Genomic DNA, 27,393 nt, shown 5'->3' with positions numbered 1-27,393 from the left:
ACAACTATGTTGACTCGTGCTTCTCTACTTGTGAATGCTCACAGAAATGTGAAGAAAGGACAGAATTCCTCCACTTAGTTTTGTTTTGTTTTAAGGTCACTAAAAGCTTTTCTGAAAACCAAGAAGTTTAAAAAAAAAAAAAAAATTAAAAAAAAAAAAAAAAAAGCTAAATAAATCACTACAGCTCTGCTTCTCATTTATTAAACACTAAAGATACTGGCTTCAGGGATCTGAAGAAAGGTGTACACAGTTTTGCAATGCACAAAACTTGCCCTGGGACATTACTTAATTACAATTTGAAATTTTAACCATGCAAAGAAAACCACTGATTTATAATTATGCAAAACACCATGATGACTCTAACTTCTCCTGAAAATAGCTTTTTTTGTGATTTGGCACAATGGAATTAACATTTTCTTGGAAAGCAGTTGCATCTGGTTTGCCTGCAAAGGTTCTGAGACCTACTTCCTGAAATGAGCAGTGAAAGAGATAAAGTACATTTCTGCTTGGAGCAAAATTATTATTAGGAATATAATTTTGAAACGTTTCTGTGCTCATGTGTGAACTTCAGCTATAGCATAATTTCTCTTTGTTGTTCTCTGGGCAATGGATATTGTCTTTTAAGTAAAGGATTTGTTCTAGCTTAAACAAAAAATACAATGTGCAAAACCTTCTCCCTCAAGATATACTGCAGATTAAAGGGCAAATTCTTTCCCTTACTCAAAACCATAATAGGTGGTTTTTTGTTAGCATAACCAAGAAAGGGTTTCTAATTTATATATCACCATTTACAAGCCTTTGGAGAGGGAAATCCTGACTTCATCCAAGTAAGCTGGAGTCTTGCTATAGGATTCACTTCAGAGGAGGCTCTTTACACAGACTTTTACTTTACGCAGGCTCAAAAGGAATTTGTTTCAGTGACTAATATACCTTCGGTATATATCTACCTATGACCATAGCTCAATGAAAGTTATGTATACAGAAAAAGCAAGATAATTCAGGCATTTTCAAAACCACATCTTTATATATCTTTAAAAAGTTTGCTAAAGGTTACAGTACAGAGCTGTCCATATTTCACTTTTCAAATCGTTCATAGAAATGATTTAAAAAGAGTTATCCTTTTAAGAAGTATTACTCTTTATGGCATACAAGTTATAATTAAAAAAGCAAAAATAAAAATATTCTGTGTGTATCTCTGTACAAGTCCAGTCTACCAGTTCCTCATGCAGTGACTGCTCAAAACGTAGCTGACATTAATAATAAATTTACTGTATTTACAGATTTAGTCAAATATTGTTCTTGTAATGTACAAGTCACTATAAAGTTTCTGTTAAACGTGTATAGATGGTCTGCCTCAAATTACCTGAGTTTTGTGCAAACATGGCTACTCAGACAATTTATAGAGCTTGTAACCAAGCAGCACATACAGTCATGTATCACATTAGTGGCAGAGGAGAAGGGCTGAAATCCAGGCAAGTGATTTCATTAGGAGTTTGGCCACTGACTTCAACAAACCCGATATTTTATCATGCATCTCCTGGCTACATATTCAATCTACTAGACTAGGGGCATCATGTCTCACGGTAGACCATTTGTCAGTCTACCTATCTCAATGAGACTTACACGTAAAGCTTGATTAAACAATTGCTTGAATGGTCATTCTTGACTTGAATGGGAAGTTTGGAGAAGTACCTTGAAAACTTCATACACCTCTGATGCCTCCGAATAGTTTGTGAACATTAATGAATGCAACAGTGTGTGCCATGTCAGAGGGAACCTTGTCTACACTACAATTTCAATACTTTGATCCAAGTACTTGGTCAGTTGTGTGAGATGTTTTTTTCAAAACCCAAATAAACAGTTGAACACAGAAGGAGGGTCCCCAAGTAGATTTCTCAAGGCACTTAGCATGTGAAGCTCACATAACTGTTTCTATTGCATCTTGTAAAAGGCTCCAATTGCTATTAGGATAATTGATAACAGTCAAAATGGATTTGGGTAATATATTAGGCAAAGTCATGAATTCTGCTCCATACAGAAACTACCAGTCTGACTGCTTTTAAGCTCTCAGCAGTTACTCAGAACAGACAGGGTGCAAAAACCCTAAATTGTGCCAATTCACTCATTATCTTTGAGTCTCCAAAATGGAGACTGACATTGGCAGTGACTTTTGACCATTGGCAAATGACTTTTAATCACAGCAAATCAACCTCTGAGGACCAGGCGCCATTCCCGTTGACAATGACAATAGAGATATACAATAAAATTTATTTTATCAGTTCTATTATTTAAATTATCAGAAGTAGCACCGAAGTCTGACCCTGCAGTTCCACAGTTCAACAGTTGTCAGGATTGACAGAGTAGAATAAAACAAACTGAAAAGAGAGAGTTTATTTTAAAGAAGTGAAAAGAAAAAGCAGAATAAAGACATACATTACTCATTACTAGTCTCCTAAAGCTGCAATGGAAATAGCACTCATAAAGATATATAACTGAACTGCCAAAAAAACCCCTAAAACTCAACAGTGATAACAGGGAATACAATTTAAACTGGCAAGAGAAGGAATTAAAATCATATGCAAATAGATTACGGCAAGCTGTTGCCAGCAAAATTCTAGTATCCGTGCTATAAAACACACAAGTAACATCTTATGTATGTGGAGATTTCACTGGAGTGGGGTTTGATCCATCTATTCTCTGCAGCTATCTCTGGAAGTTCCTCAGTTGCCTAGTATTTTCTTACTAACCTTCAAGCCCTTTCAGTTTAATTAGCTGAACATGCTCAAAATTGATAATCTAAGGCAGCTAGCCTTACCTCCCCACTAAAACTCCACTCCATTTCAAGTTTCAGCCAACAGCCGTCCAAAATCTAGCTCCATCCCTGGAGAAGCGTTCAGAGCTATGACTTACCAGGACAGAGGATAGCACCATTCGCAGTGCTCAGGTCCAGCCTGGACACCAGCATCTCTGAGCAAGACTGTTCACAGGGGGTCTCTCTATTAGCAAATGTGATGAAGATTTAAATCCACACCTCTTATATAAGTGTCCCAATCACAAGCTCCTGTGTTCTCCTAGATAAGAAGCATTTTCCAGCTCTTCTCTTGAAGCTGAAATGCCATGCAGAGAAGAAGCTACACAATTTTTGAGTCCTAATTAAGCCAAATTTTTAACATTTAGGACGGAAAAGACTTCTAAAATCATGTCTTTTAAATAACTCCAGAGATAATACATAGACTTTTTAAATATTGTAGGAGCCTGTCCTGGAAAGGAACGGATGATAGAATCTAAAACCCTAGTGAGACAGGCTGTAGCTTGGGTGTAATGGATTCCCTGCAGTGTTATGCCATGAAAGAAAAAGGATGAAACCCAGAGATGCCTGCGTTTGAGAGACAAATCCACCTTCCCTTCTCATCAGCACAGGGTGGCTGGTGGCTGCCCTTGCGCAGAAGCAAGGTTTCCTTCCTGAAATTAAATTATTGCAACATCAAAACAACCAAGAAGTAGCCTGTTTGTGTCACTCTATTCTATTGCAAAGAAGGAAATCATATCCCACCAAGAGCCTACAGTAACAGCAAGGCTAATTCGCATCTTCTGTGCAACCAGGACCATTCTGAACAGAGAACAACACAGGAATGCAAAACAGAGTTGTCAGCATTATCAGCCTCCACTCCACAACTACATGCTTCTCAACACATGGCTTTTTCGTTCCGTCATCTTCCCAGGCTTCCACATTTCCCATTTCAGGGTTCCCTCAAGGCTGAAAATACCTGGATTCTCTTGAACCTGAAAAGATTTCTTCCTCTTCTAGCAGCAGTGTCACTACTGCATCATTGAATCATTAAATTGCATATCCTGATCTGACTATTCAAGAGATACAGCTTGTGAAGTCACAATTTTCAAATGTCAGGGTCTTGTCCCTCTACTTTTATTTTCCTGGTTTTCCTTTGCAGTCTGATGAATATCCCACTTAGGGACTTATCGTAAACTATGGTCCATTTATATTTTAAATGGGAACTAGCACAAAAGAAATTCAAAACAGCAGAGACAAAAAGAAAATATTTTCCTTCACTAAGTGTTGTGTGCTACAGAATTAGCAGACGATTCTTGGTGAGGATATTTGCAGCTATTTAATGGAGGAAGCCCACTTTCTTGTTGAAAACCTAGCCTCATACCTAAAATGGAACACTGAACTATAATTTGAATTGGGGCTTAGATTCAGGATTAAGGAACAGGAAATAACAATACTTGCACTTATAGCACATAATGACTTTCATTCAAACACCTGAAAGTACTCTTCAAATACTAATTATCACAGTATTGGTCTCCCCCAAACTCTTCCAGACAAAATGTGGTATCTGCCTGTAGGGCTATTGCACTACGGGGGCTTGCAGTATAAAGCAGAATTAAATTAAATTATTACAGGAGTGGCACAATTAGTCAGAAATTTTAAGAAAAACTAGGACTCTGAATCTTCTCTTCTAGATCACACGTTAAAACATGGGTTTTCATTCTTTCTGCAGCACTACCTGTCAAAAGGACAGGGAATGGAAATAGATGAGGTGACTCATCTATTTCTAGCTGAGGTGATTTGGAATGGCACTGTCCCACAGCTATGACTCAGACTGGCTAATGCTCAAAAGCAGAGTAACCATATTCTAAATATTCAAGGAACCAGGCACCTTGTTTTTGTGACTGTTTCTGTCATTTAATCAATCAGTATTGGACTTGTATGTAATCAAGGTACAAAGATGAAAAAATATCATTGCGCATCAAATATCCTTCAGGCTTGTATATGGGATTGGTTCAAATTCAGGTCTGCTCCTGAATCTCTTCATTCTATCTGGTATATGCAATCATATAATCACACAATGATTTAAGCTGGAAAAAAGTTCTAAGATCATCAAGTTTAACCACTAACCCAACACTGCCAAGCCCACCACTAGACAATGTCCCTAAGGACCCCATCTACATGCTTTTTAAATATCTGCAGGGATGATATATAGACTTTTAAAATATCTGTCTCCTGCTCCTCACTGCCCACCAACTAGACATACACCAGAGATACTGAAATAGTCACACTTGAATTTACAGAAACAGGTAAAAAGACATCTATTGGTTTAAAATACAGGATTGAAAAGAGTGTTTCCTTCCCTGCCTCATCCAATGTGCTCTCAAGCAAGCTTTACTGGAGGAGGATGGCCTTGAGCTGAAGGCACAGGGCAGGCTGCCAGGAAATCCGAGTTCTATTCCTGGCTCTCCTACAGATTTCCTTGGGCAAGGCAATTAACCTTGTGGAGTACACTTTCAATGGAGGTGAGGCCCAGCTTCTCTTTCTGCATTCATAACATTTTCAATGGTGAAAATGGAATTGTAGGAGCAAGAATGAGTGCCTGTACTTTCCTTTACCTGATGCATTTTCTCTGTCAGGTATTTGGATGCACAATTGCTAAGAACTAGAAAAAATTGCTAGTAAAAACCCCAAGAATTCAAACATTGCAGGTGTAAAAGTGTCTCCCAATGTTGCCGCGAACAACCTCAGTGCTCAGTTTCCTTGTACGTAAAACGGTCAGTGAGGCTTATAAAACCAAAGTACACAGCCAAAGGGAAAACTGATTTTTAAAGTTCTTGAACACCTGTTATTTAAGATAATAAAAAGGAAATTGCTAAGAACTTCAGTTTGCCTTTCACTAGAGATGCTCTAGTTTTACTCGGTGAATTTTTTACCTGATAAAATTTGCTCTTTGGAACTCAAACAGAATTAAAGATTTTCCTTTAAGGAGTCTGAAATGTCAAATATAGTCGAAGTATTTTTTTTGCAGCTAAGATGGCATCTTTTAATATACCTTAACAGAAATGGAAGTGAATTAGAGAATGAGTGAAATATCCTTTTGCTAATATAAATGCATTTTAGAAAACAATTATCATGGCTAAATTTTCTGTTGTGGTCTATTTCAAATAAATGTTGCCACATCCATTTATACCAACAAGGAACAGGACTCTGAAATTCTAAGGAAGAACACTCACTATTTGCTTAGACAAATGTCTAAAGAAATGAAGACACATACTGCTCTGAACACTGGGGAGACAGAACGTAGTTTTAATGAATTTTAAATGCATTTCATACAAGCATATAAGATGATTTTTTGATGATTTGTTTTTCCTTTCCCAGCATGTTGAATTGAAAAGTAAAAAAAGAAAACAACCAAAAGATGGCAAAAGGAAAAAAAAGATCATCTGTTAGTCAGAGGAGAAAAGTTCAACAATCACTGCTTTTGTCAAAATGTTCATGTTTTGAGATATGATTTCTTTTACAGGTCATCTGAACTGGAAAATAAGTATATAGGTATAAAAATTTTAAGGCTTTTAATTCATGTCCTTCATCCACTTCCTAAGTTTAGGAATTTTAAAGGAGAGGTTAATAGTCCTTTTTTCATGATTATAAAAGCCCCTTCAGGCTCTGTAGACCACTGAAACAATGAACACTCTCAGGTGACATTCTTACCCACACAGATGTAGAACATGTTAAAGAAAGAAGGTATTTTATATTACCAAGTTATAAAATAGTATCTATCACCTCCAGAAGGAAGCTAAGGTCGTTTGGAAGATTAAAGTAAATGCAACTTACATAAATTTTCACAATGCGCTTCACATGAAGCAGTAACACCACAGATATAGCAGTCAAAAATTGTGAAGACTCAAAATAACTGATATTGTTATTCTTCCAAGAACAAGAATCTGACTTTTTATCTGTGCTATCTTCTGTAATTACATAAATGGTAACTTTTTCATTCGTCGTTCAATATATGTGACTTAAATTTTACCTCAGCCATGGCTTGCTCCAAATGGACCTGGGTAGTACTAAATTTAAACAAATACATGTTCCCTAGCCTAGCTTAGGGATACACCAGTAAGCACCGCAACAAAGGGGGGAAAGCCTCACACTAACCTTTTGCTGTCTAAAAGGTCAATTATGTGTCTTATTTTATTGTCTAGGTTGTCTTCCATAGTGTCAAAAAATTAGTATCTCCAGCTGAGAATTCACCACTGCTACAACAAGGCCTTCTTTGGACCAGGATGGACCATGATCTCAGAACATTCTTCCTTCTCTCTATCACCCAGTGAATAAGAGTGCAGGATTAAAGCATCTCTTAGACCATGACTTCATATAAGAAAAAAAGGCTGCCTGCATAAGAAGAAAAAACAGTTAAATGAATTCACATCACTGAGTATGTCACTATCAGGCAGAAACTTGACTTAGAAACATGACTGAGGTGTGGAAAGGCTCAGTGTTCATATTTTCACAGGATATTCTGGGTTAGAAGGGACCCACAGGTATCATCAGGTCCAACTCTTAAGTGAGTATCTGTACAGGCATTGAACCCACAACCTTGGTGTTACTAACATCATGCTTTGACCAACCCAGTTAATATGGGCAAGAAATAGCCTCAAAACATTGATGGGTCCTCTCAGGCAATGGGATTTTCTTGATCTGTATTTCTTCAAAATTAAGAACCTAATTTCCAAATTCTTAATGAGCACTAGGAATCCTTGCTCTGTCACAGGAACTTCTGGCATAGAAACATCCCACCAATTCCATGTTTAAGGTTTTGTATCTCAGCTATGTCAGAACTGCACTGGCAAATAATCTGAAGAAAATGTTATTATAAAAAAAGCATTTTTGTAATATATTTTTAAATGCGGTTTGGCACTGCTTAAACTGCCATTCTGTATAAAGTGAAACTCTGGCCTCACTAAAAAAGTACTATAATCATCAATCATATAATCATCAAATGGTCTGGGCTGGAAGGGACCTGGAAGATAACCTTGTTCCAACACCCTGCCATGGGCTATGACACCTTTCACTAGACCAGGTTGCTCAAAGTCCCATCCACCTTGGCCTTGAGCATTCCCAGGGGTGGGACACCCACAGTTTCTCTGAACAACTGTTCCAGTGTCTCACCACCCCCACAGTAAGCAATTTCCTCTTAATATCTAACCTAAACCACTCTCTTCCAGTTTAAAGCCACTTCCCCTTGTCCTATCACCACAGATCCTTGTAAAAAGTCCATCTCCATATTTCTTGTAGCTCTCTTTGATTACTGGGAGGCTGCTCTACAGTCTGTCTGAAGCCTCCTCCAGGCTGAACAGCCCCTACCCTCTCAGCTTGTCTAGATGACCATGACTAGATCAGATTAAAAATCTGCTTAAGGAAATTAATTTCTTATTATCTCTTATCTCCTACCAAACTGAAATGTGCTCTCTGTACTGTCTAGCAGAAAACAAAATTGTTGCATTGTTTTCTGAACAAGTCGCAGTTCTTACTTAGGCTTCGGTGATGAGATGCGCAAGTAGATGCTTCAGATGCATCCTGCACGTCCCTAGTCAGAAGGTCACTGACTATCTCCTGCTGTTACAAGCATGCAAATTCTAGAATTGCATCTATCCATCTTTTAAAACAACTATATGGCATGGAATCAGCCATCTCTTCTCCTCACCAAAGTCCTGCTCAAGGCTGTAAGAAGCTCTGGACTGCTCCCTGGAACAACTCTGCCAGGCCATGCAGAGAGTCTGTGGTTCAAGTCAAACAATTTGGAAATGCAAAAAAAATTCTACCTAAACACTCAACAAAAACATGGAAATAATAAACAAATATATTTTTAAGCATCAACTTCAAAACTGGATTTCAGATTCCTCCATTAAACTGACACCTGAGAGCACCTAGAGGACTGTGAAATTTCCAGGGCTTTTCAAGGCCGTTTTTTGGAACAAACAGCAAAACAACTGGCAACTTAATCCTCTGCACTACTCATAAACCTTCAGTCCCTTCCTTTCAGTCAAATTATAGGCATACACAAATTAAATAAATAAAAATAAAAAACCTTTGATAGCTCTTTACAAAGGGCTATGTGAAGCCATGAGCAAAACAGTTCCTGAGTCCATGAGCAGCAGCATCAAGCCTCAATGGCAAACATGCAGTCCTGGTGAAGTTAATGACAAACCTTTCACTGACTTCTGTGAATGTGAATTTGACTTTATGCCTGTGCTACATAAAATAATTCTGCTAATAAAAACCAGGTTGCTTCATAGGCTTTTTTTAAGCATCAAAGGCTATATCTACAATATGGACCACAGGATGGTGCTTAGGACCTAAGGTCCAAACTACACACCTTTCAAGAGGTTTTTATTCACTCTAGCCTGGTCCTGTGGGTTGAATGTCTACCAGACTGCACTTCTGCAGCACATCTTCCAATTCGGATTCATTTGAAAGGAGTCCAACCAATGAGCTCTGGGACTGCTACACAACGCATACAGTAAGTGGGGAAAATTAGGAGATGCATTTCCATAACCTACTCCTGATTTGACCTAACACACTACTGCAAATTCATTCAAGAAGCTTAGAATATGTTTGTGCAATAAAACTTCTAAAATTAAGGAGTACTGAGGTCCCCATGAAGAGTGGTAATAGGCTTCAATGTGTTCCACACGCGTGCAGCAACCTACAGTGAAAGTGAGTTTTACAGCAGCAAGCATTGTTATTTCTGATTTCAACTATGTTCATTTCCCACCTGCTTGACCTTGTTATCTTCAGGGCTTTCATTCAAATAGCTCTCCATATTTAGAAAACTTTTCTGTGTAACTGAATATTTTATTTTCATAAGATTTTGTTTAATCTTTACCGTTTTTTCTATTGACAAGGGTCAATTCTTTCCCTCGACAACTTTACAAAGTACACATTATTGCATTGAGAAGTTCATCTGATGTCTCATATGCTTGTGATAAACTGGGCTTCTTGCCCTCTTCACTTGGGCTCTCCCTCCCCCTCTCAGTTTTATACTAGTCAAAAAAGATTTACTTCTCTTCTAAAAAATAATATATAAATAAATACACTGTGAGTCACAAACATTAAATACTTAATTTGAACCAGCAGAAAGACCAGCTACCGGAATTCTACAGTGGTCTGTTAGCTCATATGTCTCTGCATGTGCATATTGAAGGAAACAGCAGAAATAATATTTTACAATTTGATGAACAACATATGACACAGAACCTCTAGACTCTCAAAAAAAGGGTTACAGACTTACAAAAATGTAGAATTCTCTCATCTGCTAGAAAAAAACCCTATACACTCCTTACTTGCACAGATACTAAACCATCATCATTAAGGCCTGACATATAAATAAATTGGATTAAGGAAGAATATAATCATTAAGGATTAAACTGAAATATGGGTGATAACAAGGGACACTTTCTGACTACATGTTGGAGGTCTAAACAGAAAAGATAATGCTGTACCATCTGCTTTCAGGCAGACTCCTCCCCTGATTTCAACTACAAGCTAGAAAGAACCCGTGAACTTAATTTAAACTTGAAAGAGAGAAAAAAAGAGAAGGGAGGGAAATGGCATATTTGATTCTCACGGTCTGAAGAATTATCTCAACTCAAGCCATAGATTGGAGCATTATCTCTGAAAATCACAAGAAGCAATCATATCATCGGAATAAGGAAATAAAAAGACTATGCTTTCAACAGGCACAACAGCAAAGTAATGATGAGTTTCAAAATATGCATTAATTTTAAAAAAATTAGTGAAATTGTTGAAACTATTGGTCTCATAATAAAGTAATGTATACAACCCATTTGTATCAGATTCTTGACCTGACAAATAGCCCATTCCATACTCAATGCTCCACTGATACTGCCTACTCTTTCTTCCCCATTAAAATACAAACACAGAAGGGAAGCATTCTAGCCTACAAGATGCCAGAAATGCTATATTAGCTCTTTTCACTGAAAACTCGCCATAGTTTCTGACGGAGAACTTTTTAACCGTTCAGCCTGCTGCCTTTTCCCTTCTCCCCAAACTCTTCAGCCCTCCTTATTCACCTGTCACACATTCCTAACTCAGAAGGGATAGCTTGACTGTTATAAATTAATTACTCTCATAAACCAGGTATTTTTGCTGTTTCCCAGGGATTGCACCCGAGGTGAGGATCAAGCAAGCAACGCTCAGTGTCCAGATACGCAAAGTTCAAGCCAGATGGGAGGAAGCAGACAGAAACTGACCCACCTTTTACCACACTTGGCATTTGCATTCCCCAAGCTGCTTATGAGAAGATCACCAGCAGAAATGTTTTTCAAAAAGTCACCTTTTTTTAATGTCAGTGAGCTTCCTCAGGTACCTGAAAAGTGCCTGACTTAAACACTACAGGTATAAACCACTCATCTGCTGTGGTCTGTTTTCTCCAAAGAAATATCCTGTGGTACCTTCACTGGAAAGTGCAATAGAACTAGCTCTAAAGGCAGCTTTCCTGTGTTTAGTGGCTGATACCCTGGGGAACCTTAGCTATAGTTTTCAGAACCTTCTGGTGCTGTTTGAGCTTTTGCAAGCGTACACTTTTACAACTCTTTTAACAGCTATGCAAAAGAACTGAACAAAATGGAGGGGAAAATGACAGGACTGACAAGAGGAAAGAATACAGAGTGAAATAAGGGGTTGAATTTGAGATGGTGGGGGTGGATTTGAAAAAGAAGTTTAAAGTAAAATGTTGAACAGGGAAAGGGAATTGAAGAAGGGAAATCAGAAAGGTTAACTTGTAATGAAGCACACAGCCACACTTTTATATCTTCTAATACTCAATCCCACTTTCCCAGTGACACTCCATATGAAAGCCCATGCACAAGTGAAAAACATGCAAGGAGAGGTGCACCTGGCAGACCCTCATTAGCTGTAAACATCAGTGAGAACACAAAATTTCAAGCACCTAAGACTGAATAAAACTTCACTTCCATAGCCAACGAATAAAAACACATCTGATAGACACACCAAAAAACTAAATGGGGTCAGGAAAAGCAGAAACTTTTAATGAAACATATTACCAGTCCCTACAAATATATGCGGCATGAAAATGACGGTGAATGGAAAAACTAAGTTCTAAGTGCAAGAATCCTGCTGCTCATCTGTGCCCTTTCTCACTGGATTTAAGGAAAATACGCATGTTTACAGGCAATGTAGAACAAAAGCATTTTAGTTTTTCAACTTTATCTTGTGCAGCCTACATTTGAGTCTTATCACCTTCTGATGTCTGATATTGCCCCTTTAACCTTTGTTACTCAGTTACTGAACAAGTTATCTCATTGTTACTCTCTTTTGAAGGAAGAGTTGAGGCTCTTTTCATGCTGATAAGATATGTATAAATATTCACTCGAAGCAAACATTCAATTGTAAAGTGTCTTGAGCAAACTACCAGAGTCTAAAGGTACGAAGCTGTGATCAGCTTCTTTGCTCTCTTAACCCTTTAGTCAATCCACCAGAACAAAGAGACACAAAAGATAGATGTTTTTTTTAACAAGTGAAATTACTGTTCTCTAAAGGAATGGACTTTATAACATGCTTTATAACACAGCAAATAAATCTGGAAGTGAAATACCTACCCATTTTCTGGGCCGGCCTCTAGGTCGCTTTTCACCAGTGCCTTCTGCTTTCTGTAAAAGAAACACAACATATTTTATACCTCAGCATTACTTAACAGCCTCAGCAACTAGGAACCCCTTTCCTGTAACATTAGCTACAATTATACCTCTTGGGTGGCACCAGGCCCCGCAGCTAATCTGTGTGTTTTTTGGTAGAATGTGATTATGCTGCTTTTTCTGACATTTCCTAGCCAGTGTGGCTAGGCAGTGCTCACCTGCACCCAAGGGTGTTCCCAGCCCTGATCCACACTGTGTCCAGGGGCGTGGAGGAGTGTGCCCACGCAGCCCCAGCTGCCCAGCGCCCTCAGCAGAGCCTGGGGTGCCCTGGCCAGCCATCAGACATGCAGGCTGAGCGTGGGGACATAGGGCAATTGGGAAACCTGAGAACCTCCAATAACATCAAATCTAGTCTTTTACAGGCCATCAAAAAGCACTTGAAGATACTAAATTAAAAATACAGCCGGTTTCAAGTTTGATCAAAGCAATTTACAACCGCTACAATTATTTTTTTAGCCTCATTATGTTCATGCAACAAATCAATTACGACTGAATATCATCACAAACATGTCTGTGTTCTTATCAGGAAGCAATTTCTCTACTTTTCACATTAAGTTTTCTAGGCAAAAGCACATCCTTAAGCTGTAAGTAAACCTTTTACGGCCGAAAACACACCTTCCCTTTCCAGGTTTAAGGAAACTATGTGGTAGAGGCCCTAAAAGTGACAGCGATATTTTCATAGGCCCAGCAGTTGCTCCTGGAGCTCAGCTTAAAGGAAATATGGGTTCTTTTACAGGCTCTTCCACGAATTCCACTGCCTGACATTGTGAATACTACTGCTAATAACAATACTTACGCAGTACACTAAAAATCTTACAGAGTTTAAAATAAAAAATCAAGTTATTCTCTCTAGCTAGGCTATGCCCATCCATACACTTCACTGGGTAAATAATCCTGCTCCACTCAGGATTTTGCCACCACCTGTAGTCAGGGCAAGACTTGCCAGATACAAAGCCCCCAAGAATCAAGATTTTTAGTACACATGAGTTGTGCTGCTTTGTTTTTTCCACCAGTTAACTGTATGTGTATTTGATTTGCCCTAGAAGTCAACTGTGCCATTAAATAAATCACTTGCTGGTCAATCACCGTAACATATACTGTAACCTAATGCTATGTAAATCTGATCTCTCTAAAAGAGAACTTGAGCTGAGGAACTAGTGGAGGAATCTCTACCAAAAACAAAACCAAACCAAAACAAACAAACAAAAAACCCCACCACAAAACAAAACAAACAAACAACCAAAAAAACCACAAAAAAAAACCCCACCCCACACCTGCCCTGTGAGTTAAATGCAATAACTTTGAAATTAATACCTTGCAATAAGAAAGCTGTGAAAAATAAAATTCACACTCCTAAAGGGCAGAATTATCACTCAGACTTGTTAAAAGAGTAAACTTGAGCTTTAACCATTTATACCAGTGTTACATGTAAGGTGAAACCCTCTTAAGAGAATACTTGTTAAAGTGCATTTACTATATCCTATAGCTGTCTATTTCAGAGTTTTGTTTCCTTTAAGCATTCAATTTCTTTATACTTTGTAACCTGAAGGATGCAAAAAACCAGGTATGGTTTAGCATTGATAAACTGCAGCCCCCTGATTCTACACTTATTTCATGAAACATTGGGCATAAATCTTAAAAAGAAAATATCAGTTATAATTAGTCTTAACGAATCAACCCTTGACATTCTATCAGAGCACTAAGGCTATTCATTTTCTTCTGTGTATTACTGCATCTGAAGGAAAGATCCTTTTCCAAAACTCCATTAAAAGATAATTAACTTTTGAAAACAAAAACTACTTTGGTCTAATAATTAGAGTCCATACAAACCCGACAAAAAATTTACCTACAAATTATAATGAACATGAGGTATTTGTAACTCATCTTTTCTTCCTGCCATAAACTGCCACACAGTGTGGCCACTTCCCATGAGCAGTGCTGAGCTCTACCACCAAAGGTTCATGTCAGAAGTGGCTGGTGGTCCTGCTGGCTAGCTTGGGTAATGGCTTGTCAAGTGCTTGGGGACCTTGCAGATTGAAAGGCACTATATTCCTGCCATATATGACTTCCACCTCATGTTAGAAGGAAAACATTTTCATAGCTCTTATCAAAACCAAATCTTTCCCAGAGGTGAGCTGAGCAAACAGCCAGGCATGCCAGAGCTGATGTTTTCGTACAGAGATTCTGTAAGCAAATAGCAAGGTTTTCACAGATTAAACTGCAGAAAATTAATGACAAGAACCTCCAAAGTGGAAGTTTTAATCTCCTTTTCAAGAGTAGAGAAAGACAAAACACTTCTAGGACAAACAAAAAGACTAGTAGAAGCACATAAAGTTTAGGAAAATATTCCACCTCCTTCCCTCTTTTTTTCACCCTGTATTTTGCTAAAATACAGCCTGTATTTCCTCCAACAGCATAAGACTTTCTTTTAATTGAAGCCTTGCAGAAATGTTTTACTGTGTATCAGACAGATAATATCAAACCCTATTGTTTCTCCATGAAAGCACTAAAACATTGCCTTTCCTCTTTACAGGTTTTTGCATCATCAGAAACACTCCAGTCCGTTTGCTTTTGGCTTTATTGAAGTTGCCTCTGATGCTAGGGGCAAATCCTGACAGAGCTCCAGGCCACCCAGAGGTGGGTTTGGCCAGGGGGTTTTAACGTTTTTTTAACATTTGGTGCTACCATGCTATGAGGTGTGACCTTGCTTTTTACAGCTAAGACATGAAATCGTCAGACTTAAAGAAGGGTTTGGTATGTCATCAAACACAAAGCTCATTTCATTAAAAATACAAAATTTCTTATAAACAATAATAAAACACACCATTTTTTGCAATGTCACATTTGAGGAACAGAACTAAATTTACCCACATTTAAAAGCATGATCTATGGGAAATGGTTTTTATTTATCACAGGTAAGAAAGATCACCATTACAGTTACTGCTGTCTGGAAGCAAACTAACACTCCCCAGGAAGATCTGCAATCCACTTAAGCCCTGTACCACAGGGCCATCAAACCCTGCTTCCAAACAGCTTCTCTCAGAAGCTCTAGGACCTGACTGCCCATGATCTCTGCCTCTTTACTGCAAAACTGCACTGTACCCAGACAGAAACCAAGGCTGCACTACTGAAAGCAATTAACAAGACAAGACAAATATAAATAATTGAATGGCTATGAAGTGCTCTGTGGGCATCCTATGTATTGTCACGGAAGACCTCAAATGCAACAGAATCCAAATCTGAAGAACTCTATCTACTTTGCAAAATGATCTGCTGGAGATCTCAGATAAAATGTGTCAGAGCTGTAGGTCAGGTAAAATAAGTGATAGTTCTCAGGAGGAAGATCACTACTGTCAAGAGTCAAAAGACCTTGCCCAGGAATGTGACCATCTCAAAAAAACCACACAGTTATTTAGTCAAAAAATACTCTTAAAAAACACCTTAGGCATTGACTAAGTACAAAAGCATCACACTTTCCATGTCCTGTTTTATCCATTTTAATTCTAAACAAAAGTCAGTCTTCTGCTTTTCCTATCTTGGTCAAAACATTTGATTTTGAGGTCTCTTATTTTTTCTGTGCAATAACCACGCTACAATCACTTGGTAAATTATATCTTGTTTTCCCTTTAAGCTTGCAATGACTGGTGCTGGTGAAAATGAATGAAGCATGGAGAAGCCAACTAGATTTTTGCGAACCAATTCAGTGCAGAGTCCTGATCACATGCACTTTTCTGGGGATTTTGTTTGTTTGTTTGTTTGTGTTTTGTTTTCTTTTACCTTCGAACTGCTTGACCCAGGGACATGCCTTTCTGCATACCAAATCTGGCCATGTAACAGCAGTGACAGTAGCAAGTGTAATCTCACAGGATCACAAGCTCTAGTTTTCAGAGGATGATGCATCAAGCTCAGTAGGCATTTTCAGTGAAATTCACTACACCAGTAACTACAGCAAAACTCAACGTGTTTTAGCTGAAAGTAAATTTAATTAAAGAATTTTTACCACTGTATACTCCTGAGATATCCCTTAACAATTCCTTTAAAGACAATCATATAGTAGCTACTACTTTTTCTCAAGTGTGTCTCCTGCTCCCGAACAGGAAAGTATTTATGCCTATACAGTATTACAGTATTTTTGTGAAGCCAAACTACAGGAGGGAAGGAAAAGAAAAAAAAAAAAAAGGCAGCAAGACCTAGAAAGAGAAACGTGATGGGCTGGGAACACAGCTCACCAAACAAATAAAATTCACCCTAGGAAATTAAAAAGGAAGATTTTCTACTATGACCTTCTTGAAAAAATAGGGACTCAAGTGCAAAGTGATCAGGACGTTTTTGTCTCTACCTCTTCTAATCTATCTAGTAACACATTGTGTTCCTCCTGTTTGTGAAAATTAAACAATTGAGAAATGGTTTTGTCTTCTATAAAATACAGTTTATTTCTTGTGCCTAGTTTATAAAAACTTAGGCATGTGTGATATGCAAGGTTTTAAGAAAAGAAAAAAAACGTATTACCCAAAATTAGAGTAATTGCCACATTACTAGCTGTTCAGTTAGTTTTGCAACATTCTGTATGCATTGTCAAGTTTCACATTGCTAATTTCATAACAAGCACAGTTTGTTTTCAGATGCCCCAAGGCCAGTTTACTAAGACCAAACACAAGCTCTTAAAGCTAAAAAAAGAAAAAAAAAATAATTAAAAAAAAATAAAATCCTGTGAACCAAAAAAATTTTAAATATCCAACACAATTCCAGGGAAAATTGTCCATCAAACGACTTAAGGGTATTTCCTTTTTGAAGTATGACAAAACAAAGCCCCAGTTCTGAAGTATTTTTAACTCACTGCCAGTTTGTGCCATACATTTTTAATTGTGATGTGTAATGCTTTGCAAGAGAACACCCAATCAATTAATCATGAGTGCCTTCTCATGGCTGCTTGGTGGGTTCTCCTGGTCGGCATTTATCTAACATGTTGTGAACACTCTAAAGCATTTCAATGAGCTCCCTTTGAAACACACAGGGCACGCACTATTCTTTAGAAATTCCAGCAAATTCCAGCTGGGTGTATAGTACCCAGGTTCACATGTAGAGAGGCTTAAGCTAAGATAGCCAGTTCTCTTTCTGGGGGTTGAGACAGGATGGAAAAAGTCTTAATAAATGTATGTATGCATATGTATGTGTAAATATGTGTACCACAAAATGGAACATATAGCTCACTCCTTTGAGAGGTGATACCCTCACCACCAAATGAAGCTTTCTTACAGAGCCAAAACCTTCCCATCTGTATTACAGTTAGAAAAACTATTGGAAATAATATTATATTAAAAGATACTTTGAGAGAACTGGTAAGAAGCAGAACCATTTTAGAGAGAGTTAATTATCAATTTGGAAAAGGGGCTAAAATATTTATTTGAAATGTGATACCAGTCTCTTTCTTCTAGTAAGGCTTTATAAGTGCTTTATGCTTTAGAGGATTTATCAAACATTTATATACTTTATCTATAAACCTAGAAACCAGTAAGACTTGCAGTTACATACCCCTCAAAGGGCTTTTTTATTATAAAAAAAAGACATGTGGTCTTTGGTCAAATTTTTACATTAGCAACACCCAAAAACTTTAATTAGAGCAGTAATTTGATGCATTCTGAAAAGCAGAATGTTACAATGAAATTACTCAGTTTGTAAATTAAAATAAGAATGCATAACTATGTACTAGAATCATCTGGAAAACTCTGATTTGATAAACCTGCACACATATGAATGTTTTTAAATTATTTTTCATTTATAATGATTTCCAAATCACTTATGTAAATGAAGTAATGTCAATATTTCTTTTAGAAGCATCTTTTAAAAATACATTTCAACAAATTACTTAGAATTTAATCTTACTACAAATGTTTCTCCTAGGAAAGCCAACACTCCTAGGAGTAATATTTAAAATACTAAAGCTCACATTTGGATTTGCTGGACTAATAAAAAACTGCTCTCTCTCTCTCTTTTGAAGAGTGACATATAAACTATTTTAACATGAATCTGAGGAATGCTTTTACAGTATAAAGAAAAAAAAAATCAACATTTTAAACACATTACCTTGCAGAATGGCTTTGAAAGATTTTTTTAATACTTAACCTGTAAAGCATTTTTTATTAATTCATGGATTTCTTGACAGGACATGATTCTTTTTTTTTCCAGCCCATAAAGTAAAAAAAAAAAAAAACACAAACAACCAACCAAACAACAACAACAACAAAATCTCAACCAATTTTGAATTTAAAAACAGTTGGAAAAGTACTCAAACAAATGTTGAACACACTTCAAACAAAACAAACATAAAACCATAGTCACCTTTTAATGATTTAGTATTTATCAGTAGTTGCTATAGTAATTTATAACACTGAAAATTATCAAACTTAACATGGTCAGTACCATAGGCATACTGAAAAATGCCTATAATAATAGGCATTATAATTATAAATATACATAATTATATATTAATTAGATGAGGACACAAATACCTTCCACATGTTTTGTCACACACCTCCTCAAAAGATAAAAGATTTTGTAAGCTTTTGCTTCTGATTTAGTACCTGTAAACCAGTGCTAACTGCTGTGTAACCAGCAACATAAACAAATCTCCCATATTTATTTTCAATCCTACACACAACTATTTGCCTTCACTAAAATATTTCCTACAGAAGGGTATGCATGATTTGCCTTGATAACAGTTTTTTAATGCTGTGCTCTCCCCAATTCAAATCAAATTTAGTCAAATTTTCATGATGTATTTGTGCTGTAAAGCCCATGCACTAAATGCTGTGACTTCAGGGAGCTTCTTCTGTAGCTAAAGGTCACCAGAACCACCAGAATAAAAATTTGGCCTCATCACAAAGCAGAAACAGTGGCTCAGAAGACTAAAAGCACTTCCAGTAAAAGTCTCTGTGAAACTGATTACTAAACAAGATATAATAGGCTTTTACTATAACTCAAAGTTTACTTTACCATCACATTTAAAGCTGTAAATTTCAGTATATGCACTTATTTCCATCAACACATAATTGGATTTACTTCTAATTAACTTATGTTTGACAAAGCACTTAGCTTTAATACACAGATTTGGTCTGTAGTAACAACTGTAAGTGGGCAAGAAATTAATCTTCCTCTTACAAAAATCTTAATGAAGAAAATAATATCCTTAACATTGACTTCCTTATTAGATACAGGACATCTCATGGTTTCTCATGAAATACATTACTATTTCACTAATCCGTAGACTACTAAAAAACCTTATAGGTTCTGCACTTAGGGTCTTCATGTTAATTCTAATTTTAAAAATGTGAAATTCATGCTTTATGTAGCTTCCATTATTAAAGGAGTTCCAATCCCGCACTTCACAGCCTAAATGAATGGATTTTTTGCTACCAGCTGATAAAAAACCAGCATTAGTAATTCTTTCTCTTTAGTAATCTCACCTTCTGAGCTGCTTTAGAGGGACTCTTGTTTTTGCTTCCTTTGGGTCTTCCTCTTGGTCTTTTAGGAGATGGTTCACCAGTTGGTTCCTAAATACAGGAAAACATGCTATTGTGGCAAGAGGCTACAACTAACCCAGATGATCCAAAGGATAAACTAAACTGAGAAGTTGCTTAAAATGTATGAATTAACAGTGTCATTAAATACCATAATATTAATAATGCAACATGAAAAATTTAGCAACTCCAGGTAAAGGAAAAAATATATTTTGCACAATAAAGGACTTCTCTTGTAACTGCATAGAAAAAACTTGGAAAAGTGTGCATAACGTAAGTTATAGCAGGAAACACATTTTTTCAAGATGGCTCTTATTTCCCTCATATAAGAGCAGTTATTTAAAAAATAAGTTACCCATCAAGTTTCAATTGCATTGCATTATAGCAATTATCACATATAGTTTCTAGCACAAACTTTTTGGGGAAAAAAAGTAACTACCAGAATATTGTAAAGTAAGATGAGATTACTTCTCTCTCAAGGGGGTAATTTTTTTTCTGTTGTTCTGCAGTCGGCATTATATTCACACCTATTCTAAAGAAAATTGATTTGTATTCACATGCAAATATAAACGTTTCTTCAAATAGAACACTAGTAAGCCAAAAAAACTCGACGAAAGAAAAATCTGAAAAATCTGATCTTGAAAATGAACCAACACTGATTATTTTAGCTATTTTCTTAACTAGTTTCTTTGCCTGCCAGTAAATAACCAGTCCTTAAAACTGGGCATGAATTACTAAGAGTTAAGATTCCAAATATTTATTCAGTGAATCATAAACACTATAAAAGTCTTCTAGTCTTGAATATTATACATTTCATTCGGATTACAGGATGTGGTAGAACTAATTAAGAGCAGTTTGTTAACTTTAACCAGTTTAAACCCCTTCAGCTTTCATAATTCCCGGGTAGGTTAAGGGGAGGCTGGCGGGGGGACTCCCCAAGTGCTGCAGCTCAGTGGCGAGCCCCGCAGGCACGGCACATCTGGGCTGAGCACGTTGAAGGAGATTCATTTTTCTTTCACTTCCACGCCATCAAATGCTACAGGAGAGAGGGGGGGGAAAAAAAAAAAAAAAAAAAAAAAAAGGAAAGAAAAAAAAGGGGAAAAAAAAAAAAAAAAAAGGAAAGGGGGAAAAAAAGTAACAAAAGAAAAAAAATAGCAAAAGAAAAAAGGAAACCCTGGCACAAGCCAGCAGGGTCGGTGGGTGCTGGCTGCTCGGGCTAGTCGAGGGCAATCAAGGAGTGAAGCAGAAGGGGAACAGAGCCCGCAGTCACCGGACCGATGGAGTGAGTGTCACCAAGGGCAGAGCGAGGTAACGGGGGGCTCTGCTTTTATGGCTTTCCAAAAAGTATTTTCTGTGCAATTTACAGGACCATATCGGGGCGGGCGGGGGAGGGGAAGGAAGCAAAGCAGCCGGGTTCCCCCCGGCTCGGGGCTCTGCTGCTCAGCTCTCTCCATGTTTCGAGCCCCTCGAAGGCTCTCGCGGCAGTGGGGCTGATGCCAAATGAATGGGAAGTAAACACGTTTAAAGCCCGCGGAATCTCGCTTTAAAATGAGCTCCACGGACAGCCCTGCTTCTCAATCGTGACTTCCGAGGGAGGCAGGGAAAAGGCTGCGGGCGGCTCCGCGCTGCCCCCGCCGAGCTGCGGGATTAATTGGTTGCATCCGCAGGCAAAATCCTCCTCCGGCGGCGCCGGCGGAGGGGCTGCAGAGCGTGGGGGCTCCCCCGGGCCCCTCGCCCGGCGGCAGGGGCTGAGCGCGGCTCGCCAGCTCCGGGCGATGCGACAGTGGCACTTCGGGAAAGGAAAGGAAGAGGGGGTGGGGATGGGAATAACACACGCATCTAACAACCTTAGCTCGAATTCAGGTCTCGCAAGTCAAAAAGAGGAGCCCAGCGCGTCCCTTTCGGGGCCCAGGTGGAGGCTGTGGGTGTGGGTGGAAAGGAGCACAGGGGTCGGCTTCCCGCGTCCAGACACGGCAGCGTTCCCAGACGAGGCCAGCGTTCGCCTCGACCTGCCTGGGAAAGTGCCGGAGCAAAGGCAAAAGGTGTTGCAAACACAGGGCAAGTCCCCTCCGGCTACCTCCCCCACCTCCATCGGCAACAACGGGGGCACCTCTCTCCATACGATGAGGGGGGCGAAGGGGGGGAGGTGGGGAAGGGGGGAAAGCCGGGGGCGGGGGGGGGGGGGGGGGGAAGGAAAAAGGCGAAAAAACACGGTGCGACTTTCTAGTCACCCTCCTCTCCCCCAGCCCCTGCACCTAGGGGCAGTTCAGGGGCTGGGCTGGTCAAGATCGGAGGCGCCCGGCGGGACCCGACACATGCACACACGCGCGCGCACACAGATTGAGATATTGCGAGGTTGAGAGAGGAGGGAGACAGGAGAGCCCCGTTGCCCGCTCCTCGCTTTCGCAATTTCAAAATCAGCTCGAAATGACCCAGCGAGCGCTGGTTGGTCGGAGCCGCGCTGCTCCCTGTTCCCCATTTACATTGAAAAGCCTCAGCTCGCTCGCTGCACAATAGTGAAAGTCCCGAGAAGGCTCCGCGGTTCAGCCACGGGCAGGCAGCGCCCCGTCGCTCCCGGCTCCAGGGTCCCCCCGCCGGGGCGCCCGACGGAGCCCCTCGCTACGCCTCTGCAGCACCTCGCCGGGAAGCAGCGCACAACAAAGCCCCCCCCAGCCCCGTCGCCAGGACTCCTTCACTTGCAGCACAATCCGTACATGTACATGCCTATAACACTATAGATCTGCGACTCTACGTATCTATACGATACTGACTTGTGGTTGTTTCCTGGGTCTGCCTCGTCCTCTCTTCTGAGGCTGTGCGGTTGCAGGTTGCTCCTGGGCAGCAGTGGAAGGCTGACCGGGTCCCTCACCTTGTGCACTCATCGTGACTTCTGCTGCTCAGCCTGAAACCAGTCTCTCCAAAGCACCTTGGAAGGGGGGGAATCAAAACGAGCTCTTGCTGCTTTTGCTGCTCGCTGCCACCACCACACCGGACGTCCTGGTGCTGCCAAAAAGGAGAAGAGAAGGGGAGGAGGAGGAGGAGGAGGTGATGGTGGTAGTGGTGGTGGTGGTGGTGGAAGAGGAGGGGGAATGAACCTATCTTACAATTTAGCAATGGTTAGTAACATGAAGCAAATCAAAAGAGGAGAGGTTTAAAAAGAAGAAGAAGAAGGAAAGGCAGAGTAAATTGCGACCCTGGAAATGCAAGGAGAGAGGGAAATAGTCCGAGGGTAGTCGGGAACAAGCCAAGAAGAGGAAAAAAAGTCCTACAAATTGAAAGCAAGTGGTGGCTATCGCGCTTAGATCGGATCAGGACAAATTAAGATAAGACACACTGAAAATGGACTGAGAACACTGCACAATCTTGCCAGAAGCATGCACCCTGGGAAGACAGGGATTTCGGCAGCAGCGGGAGCAGGGCGCAAAAGGAGCGATCATTTGAAAATAATAATAATAAAACTATTTGGGAGATTGGGAGGGAAAAAAAAAAAAAGGGGGGGGGGGGGGGGCGGTCCTGGATTCGTGTCTGTGATGCGAGCTCCTGAACTGGAAATATTATTATGTGAGTCCTGCCCACGGACTAAACTAGGATGAGAGTTAACGGAGGGGAGGGGAAAAAAAAAAAAAAAAAAAGCCACAACAAAAACGGAGGAAAAGAAAAGAAAAGCCACCTTTACCCGTGGGTGGAAAAACCAGGAGGGGGTTGTAGGGAAAGGAAAAAAAAAAAAAAAAAAAAAAAGAGAGAAAGAGGGAGGAGGAGGCAGAGCGAAAACCCGGCGATGGGGGGCTGGCGGTCGGCCAGATAAAACACGAGCAGCACGGCAGCCGGGGCAGCGGCGGCAGAGCGCGCCGCCGCCTCACGTGTCCCGCACCGGCCCGGCCGCGCCGCCACCGCGGCTTTAAAGGGCCAGGCCGGGCCCGGCGCTCGCCGCCCCGCACGCGCCCGCGGCCGCCGCACGTGCGCGCCCGCCGAACAAAGGCGGCCGGGCCGGGGCCGCCCCGGGACGCGCCCCCCCGCGCTCCGGCCGCCGGCAGCGCCGCTCCCTCGCCGGCGCTGCGGACGCCGGGCGGGCGCTGCCGTCGCGGCGACGCGCCGCCGCCGCCGCGGCGAGATGTGGGCGGTGTAGCCCGGCGGCGGGTCGGAGCTGTCCTGCCGGGAAGGTGACGGCACGGGGAATGACCTTGCGGAGAGCCCTGCCCCGACATTGTTCTTCCTATGAGCGTGGCGGGGCCGCGGGCTGCTCCCCTTCCCGGACCCCGTAGGCAGGATGTCCAGCGCAGCCCTCTCCTTCCCGCCGGCGTTCGGTCCTCTCCCGTACAAGCCGCGGTTAGGCGCTCCGCCGTGGCATTAAAATGGCCACAAAAGCCGGGGAGGACCCCCCTGTCTGCGCGTCCCCCAAAGAAAACGTTCGCTCACACCTGGGCTTCATGTGCAACTTGGGCATTTCCTCCAGTCCCACACCTACCCAAAAGGTCTCGCACTTTGGCTGACAGCCGCCTCTGTAGTAACTGTCTGGTGACATCCTTTCTCCCCTGCTCGGGGCTGGACAAACGCAGGAGAGCGCTCGGAAGGGAAAGTTGCATTATCGTATATAATACTGAAGAGGGCAGAGATACTGCTGCAACGCTCCTTGTGCAAGCTATCGAAATACAGCCAGTTTCCTTGACACCTTATAAATTATTACGTCTAACGATAAATAAGGAAACACGCAGAAAGTTACTACAATCAAACATATGCAGTCATTGACCAGCAAGGACTGTGCTGAGGAGACAGCTGAGTTATTTTCTATGGAATAGAAAAAATACACTGCAGACAGATGGGCTAAAGAAAGAGTAATCCTAGAACACTTCTTAGGGCTGAAAATATTGCCAAAGTGTTCTTAATCCAATCACAAGAATCCCAAAGCCTGCTTCGCTCCCATCCCCATAAGCAACCAGCTATGGAAGATAGACACCATCCACCTGTTAAATCTAACAGCTATCAGAAAAGCCTTGTAGTCCCACTGCATTTTGTAAAATACTCAGTTCCCATGACACCGTGAAGAAATCCATAGAGCCCTACATCTATTCCATACGTCAAAAGAATAAGCTGCTATATGCAATCAAGATTCCAAATGGAGGTTGTGAAGTCTTTCGTTAAAAGTACGGCAGCACATAACTTTTATAACATCTGTTAATCTCTTAAAAGCATATTCATGTGTCCATTTCTCTGGAAGAAGGCGTTACATGCAACTGGTAAAATGCCTGTTGCTCCAAACCATTCGTCTCTACAGAATCATCCTATATGGGCTATTACTTGTTCCACTAGTCCTCCCTCGAGCAGTTCCAGTAAAAATACTTTTTACATGTAGCCATAAGCAAATAATTTTCACATGAGATCAGTATTCCTAAGCTCACTGTTTGAAAGCTGTTCTGGACAAGAAAAGCCTTGATGCTTGCACTATGCCCAGCACAACAGCTTGGGTCTTTCTACAGTGTGGTTACAGATTCACCATCATAAGAATCTGTATCCAAGATCTAAGCAACGATGGGTCTTTCATTTATTTGAACCTATCCTGATTCCCTCTTCAACCAAAAGTGCTTAGACAATAAATCAATGTGATATTACTTATGGCAACTCTGTGGATACAAAGCTGTCTAGACTAATCAAAACACTTGTTCTTATGTCATTTATATACAGAGTACCTTACCCCAGGTAAGCAACATGACATCTAGAACCAAGAAAGCCTGACTTTCCTCAAGTGGCTGATGGAAGCTGAGGAAACACAAACAGCTTTTAATTTTTTTCCAGTTTCCTTTCCAAAAGAGATGTGGTAGCTGCTCCATCCACTGTTTCAATCCATCCTCTGACAGTATAGCTGTATTTGCACAATATTCAGTGCAAACACCAGTGAATACAACTGTATAATTAATCAAAGGGACTACTGCAAAGTCACTGGAGTAGACATGACCTACTTTCCACCAGCTTTGGTCTGGGATTTAAGCTTTGGTCTACTAACAGAAGTATTAATTATCAGTGCTTTTAATTTTTTTGTTGTCTGGAACCATTCATAATAGCATTGGATATTCATAGACATAAAATCTGGTCTGATTTCTAGTCTCCATGAGTCTTAAACTCAGGACATTTGCAAAGAAATCAGAGGAACTTGCTAGAAGTTGAAGAAGAAGGCAGTGGAAAAAAAAAGTGCAGATTTTGCTACCAAACCCAGAACACTTATAAAGAGGCCATTTCTATTCTGTAATCAGTGTGACGGCTTGTAGAGGGTAAATTGGCCTCTCCTCCCAGAGGAGATTTTTTAAATTGGGCATTCTAATAGCAGCAGTAATATTTTGCATCAGAGCAAAGAACAAAGGTTGCAGGAAAGTCTTTTAGAAAGACAGAAAACTACAGGTTAAATAGGCCTTGGAGATTATAAATAGCAGCAATAAATAGCTTCCCCTGCTCACTGCTTCATCTATTTCCTTTCTCAAAAGCCAGAAGAAACCATGCTGTATGGTCACGGGGAGATGTCAACTATAGATCGCAACCAAACATAACCCATACATAAGTACAACTAACTCCCACCAGTGGAAGTCTGTGACTTCAGATGGTCTCTGCAGGTAGCGCTTTACACAAAGAGAGAACTTTTTTTTTCTTTTTTACAAGTTGCTGCTGAGGTCTGTGATGCCAACTGTGTGATCCGAATTGTGTCACCAACTTTATAATGCCTGCTCACCGTGTACATAGGAGGGCATAGTCAGGACACCCCTCTGTTCTGCTCAAACGAATCCTATTTTCTCCACCCTAATTCTCATGGAGTGCAAACTACCCAAAAGGGGCAGTGATAGTAAGTTTAAGGTCTTAGCTCAGGGGAAGCAGCAAATTTTTAACTCTGAAAGATATCTCTTGCCAGGAATGGGAGAGCAGATGGTAAAATTCAGAAGAATTTTTTTGACTGTTTCCTCCATGTTTCGAGAAGCTTACAGCTCTGCACTGCCTCGGAAAACTTCTTAGAGGAACAGCCTTGGCCTACCAGGGCTAGAGGCTGCCATGTCTGAAGGGTTGCATTTTGAGTGGGTGTTTCACTTCCGTGGCCAACCAGAGAAGCTGAAGATATTTATGTGGTTAAAGGCTACAATGGGTACTCAGGGATCTGGCAATCTGATACTCTGCTGCTAGAGAACCAGTCAGTACAGGAGAAGTACATCTTGCAAACATTGTCTGTGTTTATGAGGAAAGTTAATGTTTATTTTCCCTGGTTCTTTTCAAATGTGCTATGGGCATACGAGAGAGAGGAGAAGAACAGACGCGTGAACCTTGAATGCACCTACGAGATGGGCCAGAGTGTATCACCATTCCTCCACTCTTT

At 40.4% G+C, this 27,393-nt stretch overlaps 1 protein-coding gene across 4 annotated transcripts in view; it reads right to left on the bottom strand.

Moving 5' to 3' along the window:
• HMGA2 (high mobility group AT-hook 2) overlaps window positions 1-23,488 on the bottom strand; it is a 113,016-nt gene extending 89,528 nt beyond the window's left edge. Inside the window, exons 1-4 of one of the 4 annotated variants that reach the window (XM_040063490.1) lie at window positions 23,150-23,442; window positions 22,817-23,048; window positions 19,992-20,078; window positions 12,433-12,483 (exon numbers count right to left, since the gene is read on the bottom strand). In XM_040063490.1, the coding sequence (XP_039919424.1) occupies window positions 12,433-12,483; window positions 19,992-20,078; window positions 22,817-22,927 (249 nt within the window). In that variant the 5' untranslated portion in view covers window positions 22,928-23,048; window positions 23,150-23,442. Of the gene's footprint in view, window positions 1-7,046; window positions 7,184-12,432; window positions 12,484-19,991; window positions 20,079-22,816 lie in introns of those variants that run through there. The other 3 variants (XM_040063492.1, XM_040063491.2, XM_040063488.1) reach the window with 3 other exon arrangements.
• Between the last annotated feature and the right edge of the window lie 3,905 nt (window positions 23,489-27,393).

This window comes from Hirundo rustica, chromosome 4 (genome assembly GCF_015227805.2).
Source record: "Hirundo rustica isolate bHirRus1 chromosome 4, bHirRus1.pri.v3, whole genome shotgun sequence".
NCBI lineage: Eukaryota > Metazoa > Chordata > Aves > Passeriformes > Hirundinidae > Hirundo > Hirundo rustica.
This window is presented reverse-complemented; position numbering and strand designations above follow the sequence as displayed.